Here is a 13,158-nt window from a genome sequence, read left to right as displayed (position 1 = left end):
TATTGTATCCTGCATATATTTTCCTTCTACTGAATTTGTTTCCTTCTCATAAACTGTTTTCATGTCTTATACGTTATTTTCAGTTTACATGCATTTTCTTGTGCATATTTAAACTTGGTTAATTGCACAAGGATGGGATCCAATAGGCTGTGTCATCACAGATGTTTTGTATTGTTTGGGGGGGTGGGGGGGTTATTATCTTGCCCAGACTTGAAGGTGGAATGGCTTCACAGTGGCTTTGCAAAGCCTGCTGTGGCCATGCTGGCAGTGAGAATTCCCCTGGTGAATGTTGATACCAGTAATAAAAAACAGGTTTAGAGATGTGAGGATGCTGGTCATTCATCAACTTCTTACAACTCTATCTTCCAAAAGTCTGCTCATTGCTGGTAGACTGCGAAAGCAATCAGCACATTCGAACCTGCAGTATTATGTCTCTCCAGATTGTGAATCATAGTCTTGTAGTAGCTAGCAATTATCTCTCTTACACAGCTCTAGCTGAGAAGCCAGATTCTGAACACATTAGACAGGGCGTTTAATAAACACCTGCTTTATTCCTTTAACTCTATAGCCTCTGTTCCAGGTGAGCCTCTCTAGGCATCGCTACAAAGAAGCAAATCAGAGATCGCTCGGACTGACTCCGGCCCAGGGATGCTCTCCTGCACGGGTTTGTAACTCAGCTTCAGTAGCAGTGAGCTACTGCTTGCAGAAGCAGCACAGTTCTTGGCAGAGGTTTTCTGAAATTCATAGTATGCTCCCATTTCTTTAATTAGCTGAAAGAACATTACCAGAGCCTATGCTGAAAACTTGTTTTACTTGTTGTTCTTCTGCAACTTTACTCTAGAAGGCAGGAGACTTACTCACATGTTATTTAGTCACATTGCCTCAAGGCATTTTTTCCCCTTTCAGAAAGGATCATGGGTCATCAGCTACCAGAACTCATCAGTCTCACTATCAGCAAAATGAACATGGACTGTAGCATAGTCAATTTGTAGTAAATTCAAGAACTACTTAACAAATGCAACTGGACTGCAGAAATTAATGATTACCCAGCTTATTGAGCACCTCCAGAACGTGAAAAATTTCTTACCTCTTTGTTCAATGAAAGCAGTTATCATTCCATGCTCTAAATACCATACAAAAAGATTAAACAGGTCCCCAAAATGCAGCCAAGTTACTTTTTGATAAACATAATCTAAATTTCTTGCAACTTTGTAGTGATTTTGGCAAAATTATGAAAGTGCTTTGCATTATAGTATGTACCTCGACTATCTTGAAGAGAATTGAAAAAACAGAAACTTTTTCCCCAGTAACAAAAGATTTAAGTTTAAATGAATCACACCAATGGTTATGAATTTCAATAATTTAATGCTAACCAAAAGTACAAAGTGTGAAATTCAGTGTCTCATTTATATTGGTCTAAGAAAAGAAATCTAGAGAAAGTGTTTACACTGCAGCAGATTTCAGTATTAGCACCTTGAAGAGAAGTTTTGAAGTGATAAAAAAAGTATAGAAAACACTGGTATGGTACTAGGTACAAACATAAAACAGGTAACAGCATGTTTTCAAATTTCTACCTTTGAAGAAAAATTACCAAAAAATGCATTAAAAACAAGTTGTTCGGGTATTCACAGTTTGAGTAGAGATGGAATCAAGTGCTGGAATAAAAAAGAGAAGAATGAACAATTTCAAGGCAACTATATTGCAAGTCCAAAGGCACTGACAATACAGTACATGGTCTTATTCTCCCATCTCACAGTGCAGGTTCCTGCAAATACAAAAACAGGGTTTCAGAAAGAGAAGGAAGTTAAAGTGATTATGTGAATTTATATACTTGTTTCCTTTAAGAATCTTAAGAATAAAGCTTTCACAGCAGCCAAACATTTCATAAACAGCCCAGTTAGCATCACAGCCACATGGAAAAAACACCAAATAGTATGTGATTACTTCAAAACTACAGACTTAGGGGGGAAGTATGCTGCCTAGTCTTAAAGAGACTGGCATTAAGCTGCTACTTGGAAAATCCAAGAGTTGTTTTCCTTACCATCACTGGAGTTGTCCCAAAAGCAAGAACTTGCTGTATGTAGCCCAGCACCATTCTTTTGCATAATCACACAGGTCACTGTCAGTCAGAAGAGAAGCTTTGATTAATTTCTCACTAACATTAATTAATATTTCGCTCCATTTTTGCTCAGCTAAGCACACACATACACATACATAAGCAAACATGCATGCTTGTGAGCAGTTTACAGACAAGGCTCTCCCTAAGGTCTTCCCCCAGCCCCTGCCTACTGGTGCACCTGATCGTCCCAGCTTTCAGAGAAAAGGGGAAGCTGAGCTCACCGATGTACTTGAAGGGCTTCCCCAGCTTTGTGAGCTGGCTCAGGGTTTGTTCCACCACACTGGTTGTCCACTGGTTCACTTTGCTGTGCTGGTAGGCATTGCCACCGATAGCACCCTCTATGGCCTGGGGGGACAAAGAGGTGAAGGAGCTGCGCTGCTGTCAGCTGCAAGGCACCCATCAACCCTTCCCAACATGGATCCCACACCCACAGAAAAGTCCTAAATACTGCTGGTCCACACTGGCTGTTGGAAGTGTTTTCAATTATTAAAAACATGCAGGTCAGAGTCTGAGCCAGGCATAGGGGAAATCATCATAGATCCCACCCTCTGTTGTGATATTTAGATTATTTGTAATGTCCTACAGCCATAGTTATTAAAAGGATCCTGCATTTAAACAGTCCTGAAGAGAATTTAAAAAGGCACAGTAGAACAATAGCTCATTCACACATATTCTTCTATGGAAATGAAATTCTGATCTTTGAGCAAAATAATTTCTGCGAAACAAATACCCAGACTAAAACAGAAGACCCATGTAGTTGCTGGCTACTAACAGATCAGAAGCCTCCAGCCAAATAATCCATTTTACTTAGGAGGATAATTTCCCCTTTAAGATATAAATAAAAGTATGTTAAACCTACATGTTTTTCATTGGCATATTATTTCATCGCAGAATTTTTTAAAAAAATAACCACAAAATTGAATTCAGAAGAGACAAGAACATGTATTAAAGCATGTGTATTCAATTTACAGAGTTTGACCAGAACAGTTATTTTGCAACAACAAAAGACTGCACTACTCTACAAGAGGAATTCCAAATCCTGCTAGAAATTTTCTAGACAGAAAATTCATGTTTCTTAGCAACAAGAATAGTTCAATCACTCCAAACAAACAAAGAATTCACTTTGGAGAAAAGCATCTGGAAAGAACACAGTAACACGCATATGCAGACAGTCTACAAAAAAACCCTGTATTTTACTAAAACCTAAAATCTATTTCCACGGTGTTTAACATAAAACATCCCCCTAGAAATTCTAATAGGGATGCACTGCAACCAGAGAGGAGTGTATGAAATTACTTTAAATATCTCTTGGATTTGCAATATGTATCACAGCTAAAGTTTGATATAATTTCTGCTGAAGTCCATATACTGGTTAAATCAAGTTAACTGTACTTTGACAGCAGCTTATCTATAAATCTATTACATATTAGTCATCACATTTTACTGAATGCCTTTTAGTACACAGCATACAACATATGAAATTTCATACCAACAAAGTGAAAATGTTTAAATTACCTCTTTAATGATGCTGCTGACTTCATCAACAACAAAGGAAGCCTACAAAAGAAGAATTTTAATGAGTTTATGATGTTTGAGCTCTGTTAAGAACAGGCACTAGAAATTTAATTTATCCTTGTCAGATTTCTGGCAAGTCTGCCTTTATTGGCATGAATATGTACTCTAGCTCCTTCAGCCCAGTCAAGTTAACCTTCTTAGAAAAGTAATGAAAAGTAAAGGATGAACTAATATTGGCTGGCCTTTTGACTCAAGAAAGCTTTCAAACCTTGACTTGGAAGCATTTTAAAATAACAAGTATGGCACTTGTGTACACGTATGTTCCCCATCCCCAATAAGCACTAACGTCCGCACATCACAGTGGGCTCACGGAGATAACCTCAGCTGGCACAGACACCTCCAGGGCACCCATGTGGACAAAATACCAGTTCAGAGCTGAAGGAAAAACTGTCCTGACAATCTCAGCCAGGGGTAAGAAGAAAGCTGCCCCTCGGAAACCAAATGGGAAACGCAGCTCACAGGGCCTTCAGCCTTTGGGGAGCGGAGCTTAAGCACGTGGAATCAAAACAGTGAAGGCCCCAACATTTTACTGGTCTTAAAACTACCACCCATTTACAGGTATGGTTAGTAGTTAATGTTTTCTTGTCTTATTCCCTCTGCTCCCACTGCTGGGGCAGCCACTCACAGGGCCAGGGAGCAGTGACGGGCAGAGCCCGCGCTGCAGCAGCGACTCACACCCCAGCCTGTCACTGCTGGCGTCTCACAGCCTCACCTCACAAACCAGGACAAAAGAGGGGCACATAAAGGCAAACTGATAATTTCAAAAGACCGAGTAAGAATGTAAAAATGAACCTAACCAGGTGTATGTTGACTGGGTTTTCACTGAGAGGTCAGTCAGCTTCCCCGGCTGACAGAAATGAACACCAGCGTAATTCACGTGTGCAGGCAGGATGCGGTTACACCTGCTCAGGAGAATCTCAACAGCACATTCATAAAGCTTTGGTCAGGAGGTGAACAGTCTAGCCAGCTTCAATGACATCTGACATCCAGAAAGATGAGAGAGGTGGATCATTCTCCATGACAGAAGAAACAGCACATTCTGGGACACAAGCTGGGCAGTTCCTTTTCTATTCCTATCTAGAGGAATATTCCTATTCCAGCACCGACTTGCTGGCACAATTCGACATTTGAAAAAGTTTTTATGTGCTGTGGCAAATTGCTTTTTATTTTCAACTTCTTGACTTGGATTTAATTTTAACATGCCTCACTTAATTTCACGGTACTTGGTGTTTTACAGGTGCTTACATTTAAGGTGTACCAGTGTATTTAAGCAAGGAAGGGCTACAGTTATCAAAAAACACTCTCCCACAGAGCTTACGAATATGCATGGCAGACATGCTATCCTGGCACACATGAAGACTGCTGTCAAGCACGATGGTAAACCACATACAGTTTTCTTCTTCAAAAAATCTGCTCAGAAATGCCTTTGAGTGAGTACAAACACGGTTCATACTAAAGTGAAATGACTTAAATTAAACCCACATTCTCAAAGATATTTCGATATCTAATTTGTACTGAAACAACACAGAGATTTGAGAATTCACTTCTAGGGCTGATGTTACTTTTCAACCTTCCTCCTTTCTTGGAATGGCAAAAATGAACATAAATTTCTGATATCCAGATTTAGGATATATGTGCTATAACTGAACTATGAAATAACACTACCCGTTTTATTATTAGGTCATCTTTTAATAAGATGACATTAAATTTTTTTTGTTTTAAATAATAAAGGGGGGAAACCGGTTACCTTAAAGTTTCCCTGCCGTACCTCTCCTGCACAAAGCAAGCAAGACAGTGCTTCCAACACCCTGTTTAAATAGGGTGGGGGTGCTCCAAGGCAACACATGCAAACTGCAGAGCAGTACTATAGCCTTTAGTAATCCTGAAGACGTTGTTGAAAGCAGCTGTAAGAATGATGTTCGAGTATGTTGATTATCTATTTTAAAAAAACCCCAAACTGTCTGTGACTGTAAAACAGGCCAGGCCCTACCATGAGGTCGAGGCTTTTGGAACAGGACAAGCCTGACACACCTTGGCCGCTCTCGCTGCTTCGCTACTGTGTCACCCAGACACATCGCGGCTGTTCAACAGTGTCACAGCTCGGTGACACTGTCCCTCTGCTAAAGCAGCACCGGCTGCTTCCTCCTCCTTAGCGGGGACATCAGGTGGCCATTTGGCACGATAAGAGATCGAGACCCTCGATTTATCCCACTCCGCATCTTGTGAATGGGGTGTGACGCCCCATCAGCGCGCCTGTAACACGCAGACCAGAGGCTTGGGCTCCTCTTTCCGCACACAAAAAGCGTGCTCGAGTTTTCCCCCGGCCCAAAGAGCACCGGCCACCGTCCCGCCGCGGCACTCGGCTCCTCCGGCGGGGGCAGCCCGGGGCCACGACACCCCTCACGCCTTCTCCCCGAGGGGATCTGCAGCGGCAGGGGTAGAAGCCCGAGCCGAGGAGCCCAGGAACCCGGACGAGGGGCCAGCTCCCGGGGCCGGCAGAACAAAGGCTGGGCCCGCCCGCCGCCGGTGCCCTGGACGCGCGGCTCCACCCTGGGGGAGGGCGACAGGGAAGGCGGCGGGGAACGCCGAGGGGTGGGATCCGAGGCGGACGGGCACCGCCTGAGACCCTCCGCTGGCCCTGAAAGGAGACGCCAGTCGGGAGGCCGTGCTCCCCCTGTCCCGTTACCTCCTCTCCAGTCTGGAACTCGTCCATCTTCCCGGCGGAGCCCCTCGCGCCGCCACCGAGCCCCGGCCCCGCCCCCGCGCCGGCCACCGCCCGCACCGCGCCTGCGCGTCAGCGCCCGCCGCGGCTGGGCCCGGCGCCCGCCAAGATGGCGCGGTTACCACAGCGACAGCGGCCGGGAGCCCGGCGGGAGGTGGCGCTCGGCGGCACGGCTGTGGTGCTGTCAAACGTCCCAAAGGCTGGGGCTGAGGGGGCTGCGTGTCACGGCTGTGCTTTTCGTACCCATAGCCTGGCATTCGTGTTCAGCCATCCAAGAAGTCCTCCTCTGCTCCCCGAGGAGGGAAGCAGGATCTGCTTCTTGTTTCTGGAAAAAAGCTTAAAAAGGAGGCCTATGTCACAAACTGAAGGAAAAAAAAAAAAACCAAACAAAACAAAACAAAACAAAAAAAAAACATAGGCAAACTCTCCCTGTCTTTTCATGATGTTTTGTCCCCGCCCAGCTGGGTGGCTTTAGTGGGCATTTGACATCCAGACAGCGTCAACCCACCACAGAATATCTGAATTACAGTTCCAAGCGGATCGCATGATTTTTAGCAGACTAGTAAGAACCAGGAGAATGAAGTTAAAGGGCACACTTGTCACCGTTCCTGGATGTTGCAGTGTTTACAGGTTGTCTAAATCACTGATGCTAGCAGCCCCTGAGAGCTGCTCTGTGCTGTTCAGGCTCAGAGGGGCCTGGATGAAGTGCAGAAAGAGGCTGGATGGAGGAAGAAAAAACTGGGGACAAGTGCAAAGGGCTATATGGAGACAGGAATAACCTGCTCTGCAAGTGCAGGACCAGCTCGCCGGGTAGCTGTTCTTGGACACGTGGAGTAGGGAGGTGTTTAGGTACAAGTTATCTCAATTTCTCGTATGGTGCTGTTTAAAAAGAAAAAGGGAAAAAAAAAAAAAAAGAAGAAAAAAAAAAAAGAAAAAAAAATTTAAAAAAGGACATAGAGCCTGGAAGCAGTATTCCTACTGCTCTCTCTGCAGTAAGGCTGCACAAGGAATATGTGTCCAGTTTTGGGCGCTGTATTTCAACAGGGTTGAGGGAGTTACAGCTCCGGGGCCTGAGTGTGCTGACTGAGCAGATTTGATCCTGTCTCCGGTACTGTGTCAGGCTTTGCCTCCTGTTTCTCCTGACAAAGGAGACCCTGGCCAGCCACCTCCCTTTGGGGCTCCATGGGCACCCTGCGGGCAGCGCCAGCTCCGCTCGCTCCGGAGGGGTACGGTGGGACTGTGGCTGGATGCTAGCACATCCTCAGCCCCATTCCAAGCCTTATGCTTACTGCTTCCAAAAAGCAGAGACAAAAAGTTGAGGACTATGGGAAGGCTGAACAAGTGGTGTTTGTTTGAACAAAAGCATAAAAGGCTATATATTTGGTTATCTTCTTAGCATGTATAAAATACCGCAGCCGTTTTCCATGTCCAGAGATGTGAGGGGAAACTACAATGAGTTAAATATGAGGCAATTAATGCTTTGATTAAATATTAGGGGGAAGCTGGTGGTAGGGCTAATGCTCTGCAGCCTGGATTTGGGATACAATTAATCTGTTACTGTGAGTAGTTGGAATTACCAGGTTACTTTGGCATCTCATACAGTTAAAGTTTTGCCTAAAATTAAGGGCCAAATTATCCAAATATGGTGCATATATACATAGCTCCATGCCCCACTAACATTTGCTTTCTCTTCCATGATGCAGTTGAAGAAGGTGATTAAACTTGACATACACAGGTGGAAATGTTTGAACCTACTTAGCTTGATGAGGTTATAGAAATGCAGGCTCTTAAACTTTGCCATGTGAGTAGAATTGCTGCTCTTTGTTTCATTTTAACTAGAAATCAGGAATCTTAAAACACCTGAAACAGTTAAGAAGGGCTTCTGTGTTTTACACAGAATTCAGTAGAGCCAGGAAGAAGTGAGGAGATTGAGCGGTAAGAGTAATATCTTGTTTTTCTCCAGACTTAGAAATAATGGGGATATAATTTTGAACTTCATTAGCCACACTTAATTCTGTGTTAGGCTTGACTTAACTTGTCTAATCTGAATAATGCTTTATCTTTCAATTGTTACCTGAGATCAGATTTGCACTTGTGAGTAAAATAACTTTCTTCTTCTTGCAGATGTTTAAAGACTGAATTCTCTTGAATGCTTATCTATACTAATTTCTTTGTCTTATAGACTTAAGTAGAAACTGTTTTTTTTCTAGGAAAGAACTGTTTATGATACAAACCAAGCTTTCTGTGCAAGTCCTGGAGACGTTGAGGTTAGAAGCGTTCTCACATTTATGGTGTTAGAAAAAGAAATGTGTATAACTCAAAGCCACTTCTCTTCCTGTGTGTGGCTTGAAGACTGAGCATATTTTGGTATATCAGTCAGCTTTTGTAGTCTCTTGTACAGAGTCTCCTTTTAATGTTAGAAAAACCAATATCTTTGCTTGTTGCTGGTAACAAAATCAGAGCCCTGGCAAAAGCTGTTGTAACACTGGAGCTCCTTTTTGAGCACGTTTGCTTTTCAGCTGTTTTGGGGTGCTCCTCTGAACATAAATCGGTGGTGTTGGTGCCTGAAGGAAGGAAAGGGGGTGGAGAGCAGCCACCAGTTTTCTTTAAGGAGAGATGATTAAATAATAAGACTGCTTCTCATCTTTTACAAGCAGTTTACTTCCTGGTGTCTCTCTTTGATGGCTGCTGAAGAGGTAAGGACATCATTTTACTCTATTCTGTATAACATAGCACAAGGGGATGCATTTTTTATTTACTGGCATGTTTTTTTCCAAACTGGAAAAGATTTAATAGAAAAACCACACCTGCAATTTAATTGTTTGTGTTTGGTTTAGTTATTTGGTTTTATTTTTGCTCTGAATTCTGGGGTGGAATATTATTAATATCACATACTTAATTTTGTTAAAGCATTATCAAAGAACTTAAGTAATTTTTATGTGCATGTGAAAGGATGTGACAGCTAAACTGTTGCAGCCAGGTAGTACAAAATAACACTTGTCATTTTCCTAGCTAAGAATTAATTTATGTGATTGGTCTCGGCAGAACAGAAAATAGCCACAAATTGTTGTTGCTTTTGAGACTAGTTTTACACTGAACCTTCTTAATCAGTTCCTCACTACGGATGTATTACAGCCATCTTCTGGGTTAATTGATAAAGTAATCCAATTATCTCAAGTAAATGAAGACTGTGACTTTAGAAGTTCTGTTAATTTATAATTATTTATTTGTCTTTATTTTGCTGATGCTTAAAGATCTGAAAGGAGATCAATAATGCATTACATGTAAAATTGCTTTGAGAAAAAGCTTGCTGAGCCAGCCATTTTTAAGTTTAAAAACCTAGAAAAGAAGCTGGTTTTGCAGACTTAATCTAGTGTAAGGTAGGCTTTTTGTTTGATCTTCAGTAACATAACTATATTCTATTTTATCCTAACAGAAAAAACCCCACATTTTTTAAAAGTTGTACTCTGTGCATGCATGAATCCCTTTTCTAAAGTATAGCCACATTAATCATCCCTTCTCCCTTACAATGGCTTTGGAATTTCTTATGATATTTTCAAGAAGTTACTGGTCCATCTGCAAGGTGCCCTGTATTAGTTTAAATAAAAATAAAAAATAATGATAAGTATATAATTTTAAGAAATGCTTGAACAGAATATTTTTTTGTGAACATTGTGCTGGAAAGAAAGAAGTGTTGTATTTACTTTTGGTTTTATGTAGAGGATGCTGAGCTTTGAGGTTAGCTGACTGTGTAAAACAGCTAGCTAGCTGGATTCAATGGGCAAACATGACAGGAGGGCATCTCTGAAGGTTTATGAGGTTTTTTTTTCCCTGTCAAAGAGGGTCATTACTGAAAACACTTCTTTATTACTGCCAAAAAACTACTCCAGTGCAGACAGCTTTGGTGTAAGAGATAAGTTCTTATTTCACAATGGTAGAGAGCTTTTCAGTCCAGTTTGAACACTTCTGTGAAATAATTACAAGTTTGTTGTGGGGCCAAGGATTGTCTCCCATTTTGAGGGTTGTAATACTTTTATAATAGTTTATTTATTCTTAAAGCTACCTCATCCAGCTAGATTTTTTAAAAAGAATTTGAAGGACACATCAGATAGCAACTCTTTCTGTGCTTGCTTAACTGCAAGTGTTGCTCGTTGCAACTGTTTTACTGGGGCACGTTCTTAATAGCTCTGTAAGACATTAATGTATTTTCTATAAGATCACCAGACCAGAGTTTTATTGGAGCCACTTAATATTGATTGTCATGCCCTTGCTAGCTTTTACTGCTGCTTTAGGGGGATGGTATTCTAGATATGCCCAAAATCTTAGGAGCTTATGGCAAATGTAGCTTGCCTGTAATGGATGTTTTGGTATCCTGTGTAGGGCAGAGACACCAGAGAGACACTGGCTCCTCTTTAGGTTGTGTTGACTTAAATGGAGTTGATGTTTTTAAACGTGCTCATCAATCCCAGGAGGTATTTGTAAGGTAAAAGATGAAAGGAGGTGAAGGAGGCAGAGGCCTTTGAAAATGACATGCGTTGTGTTAAAAAAATTGTTCAGGCTTTTAATGTTTCAAATGAGTAATTTCCTGTGAAATTGCAGTTGGTAAGGAAATAAAGCATGATTATGCCTATCTCTGTCTCTTTTGTTTCCACAGGAAACCAATTTTTTTTTCTTTTTTTTTCTTGAACACAAGCTTTTGTGAAATGCTTTGTCCTTTTGGTGTCTGTGAAGGGTTTCACAAAAAAAAGCCCCATACACAAATGGACTGTAACCTGTTTATGGATACATTTTATCACCCTCTGCATTTTCTGGTGGAAAATTAAGTAGCTTAATTGGGGCAAGTTGCATATAAAGTAATTCTCCCTACACTGACAAAAATGCATTGTCACTATATATCTAAAGTTTTAGTGGGTTCTTTTGGTGGTTTTGTTTTCTGTTTTAAATTTAAAACTCAGTATTTGAATATAATGATCCAGCAATGCAGATGATTCTCAGCTGAGGTCCATCAGTGACGCATCAGTACTGCTTTGGGAAAACTTTACCCCTTTGTCCAAGTGTCTGTACCTGCCTAGAGCCTGACTGTGTATATCTACTTCAGATTAAGTTTGAAAAACTTAACCAGTTTTTGTATACACGCCTTTAATATTGGTGTACCATAAGTGGAATTGTCTTACATTTCTAGTAAAATGCATTAAACATTAGACAGTAATATTGAAAATAATGTGGTTTGTAAGCTGGTATAGGGTGAATAATCATCTTTCTCAACTTTGCTGCAAAACATATTAAAATTATTTTGTATTTTAGTGGTGTTTTGCAAAACTGAAGGTCACAGAATATATCCAAACTACAGCTGTGATTCTGTTTCAATTTTGTACTTGCATATATTTGTATGTTAACTTTACCAGTTTGGGACCAAAATCATTGCACTGAGCTGGAAATAATCTATATCTTAACTTTTTAGTGTCTCTGTGTATTAGCAAAGATAATAGCATTATTTGGTATCAAAGTAACAGACACAGGTAATTGTCTGGAAGTGATGGCAGTGACTTTAGAGGTCTTGTTTTTTCCTCTTAGTCTTGTGATGGCTTCTTAATAAAATGAGATTATAAAGGGATATTTTTTCTCAAAAATTTTGTCTCAAGCAGTATGATAGTCATGGGACCTGTAGGCCTGTATTCAAAACGAACTTAAGCTTTTTTTATTGGTTGTTTTATGTTGACTGTACAAAAAACATGAAGGTATGTGAACCTCTCTGAAGAACAGGACTGTCTTATAAACCTCTCCTGTGTCTTAATTACTGCATGAAAGGTTCGAGAATAAAAAAATGTGTCCTTCACATTATTTGAAGTGTCTTGAAGAGGTGAGAAGAGAGAATGCTTGGTTGTTTTGGTTTTGTTTTTTTTTCTCTAGGCCCAGAAATCCCAAATCTACAAGACCAAATAAAGAAACCCAAATCATTTCTGCCACTCCTTTGCACCATCTCTTGACAAATTGTCCCTCCATCTGGTGCCAGTTCAGGCCCTACCTGGGACATTGCTGCAAGATCTCATCTCTTTTTGGAACCACTTTCAGTGGAAAAAAACAGAAAAGGAAATTAAAGGACATGAGAAAAAGTGCAGATTGCTGTGACCTTGATAACTGTTCATATTCCCTGGGTAGCAGAGACACTTAAATGAAGACAAACAAAGTTCTTTTTCTTTTCAAGGGTATGACACAGTGAAACACATCAACAGTCAAGTAAGAGCACAGGCATTCAGAAAACACCCAGACCAGCGTTCTGGATGTAGTGGAACCCACAGGACAGGAATCTACAAAACAAGTGAAATAGTGAAATTTGGCAAAAATGGCCTGTGAATTTAATCTGAACTTCCTTAAGGAATTAGAACGAGAGGCTGTTCTGGAAGTCCTGTACCGTGACCAGATGGTGAGAAAAACGGAGGAGGAAAGAATAAGGTATCTACTGATCCCCTATTCCCTTTTTCTGTTTTGGTTTTGTTTTATCCCCATTCTGAATTACTCTTCTTCCACTTCGTTGTGCTTCTAAATGTACTCCTCTTTTAACTTCTTGTTAACTAATGCCTTTGAATTCTCTGGGAAACTTAAGCTTATCTGGAGCCTCTTGTTTTTGCCATTCTATTGACTCTACGCTAAAGATCAGCAAATCCTCTTCACTGAATAGTGTGCTTGGTGAATTTTACTTCCAACCTTCATAGAAAGTTCGGTTGCTGGCTGCATTTTTTTT

The 13,158-nt window shown here is 41.1% G+C and overlaps 2 protein-coding genes across 18 annotated transcripts in view; one reads left to right on the top strand and one right to left on the bottom strand.

The window, feature by feature from the left end:
* Positions 1–1,345: 1,345 nt before the first annotated feature.
* DYNLT1 (dynein light chain Tctex-type 1) lies at positions 1,346–6,473 on the bottom strand. The gene is made up of 5 exons (XM_040058794.1): positions 6,381–6,473; positions 3,635–3,676; positions 2,341–2,464; positions 2,042–2,119; positions 1,346–1,765 (listed from the first exon to the last, which is right to left on the bottom strand). Exons 1-5 carry the CDS (start codon positions 6,405–6,407, stop codon positions 1,695–1,697), a joined length of 342 nt encoding a protein of 113 aa, XP_039914728.1. The 5' UTR covers positions 6,408–6,473; the 3' UTR covers positions 1,346–1,694.
* A 1,752-nt stretch (positions 6,474–8,225) lies between these two features.
* SYTL3 (synaptotagmin like 3) overlaps positions 8,226–13,158 on the top strand; it is a 32,266-nt gene continuing 27,333 nt past the window's right edge. For 2 of the 17 annotated variants that reach the window (XM_040057567.2, XM_040057563.2), the window contains exons 1-4: positions 8,226–8,351; positions 8,627–8,683; positions 9,074–9,112; positions 12,622–12,869. In XM_040057567.2, the coding sequence (XP_039913501.1) occupies positions 12,760–12,869 (110 nt within the window). In that variant the 5' untranslated portion in view covers positions 8,226–8,351; positions 8,627–8,683; positions 9,074–9,112; positions 12,622–12,759. Of the gene's footprint in view, positions 8,352–8,419; positions 8,511–8,626; positions 8,684–9,070; positions 9,113–12,326; positions 12,870–13,158 lie in introns of those variants that run through there. The other 15 variants (XM_040057582.2, XM_058419584.1, XM_040057572.2 and 12 more) reach the window with 15 other exon arrangements.

The sequence above is a fragment of the Hirundo rustica genome, chromosome 3 (assembly GCF_015227805.2).
Source record: "Hirundo rustica isolate bHirRus1 chromosome 3, bHirRus1.pri.v3, whole genome shotgun sequence".
In the NCBI taxonomy this organism is placed as follows: Eukaryota; Metazoa; Chordata; class Aves; order Passeriformes; family Hirundinidae; genus Hirundo; species Hirundo rustica.
The sequence above is the reverse complement of the archived record's forward strand: the minus strand, read 5'-3'. Positions and strand labels throughout refer to the sequence as shown.

Excerpts from the sequence above, each read along its gene's own strand:
- DYNLT1 (XM_040058794.1), bottom strand. The coding sequence starts at position 6,407 with ATGGACGAGTTCCAGACTGGAGAGGAG. Across the intron at positions 3,677-6,380 it reads AGTTCCAGACTGGAGAGGAG|GCTTCCTTTGTTGTTGATGA; the intron begins GTAACGGGACAG and ends CTTCTTTTGTAG. Across the intron at positions 2,120-2,340 it reads GAAGCCCTTCAAGTACATCG|TGACCTGTGTGATTATGCAA; the intron begins GTGAGCTCAGCT and ends TCTGACTGACAG.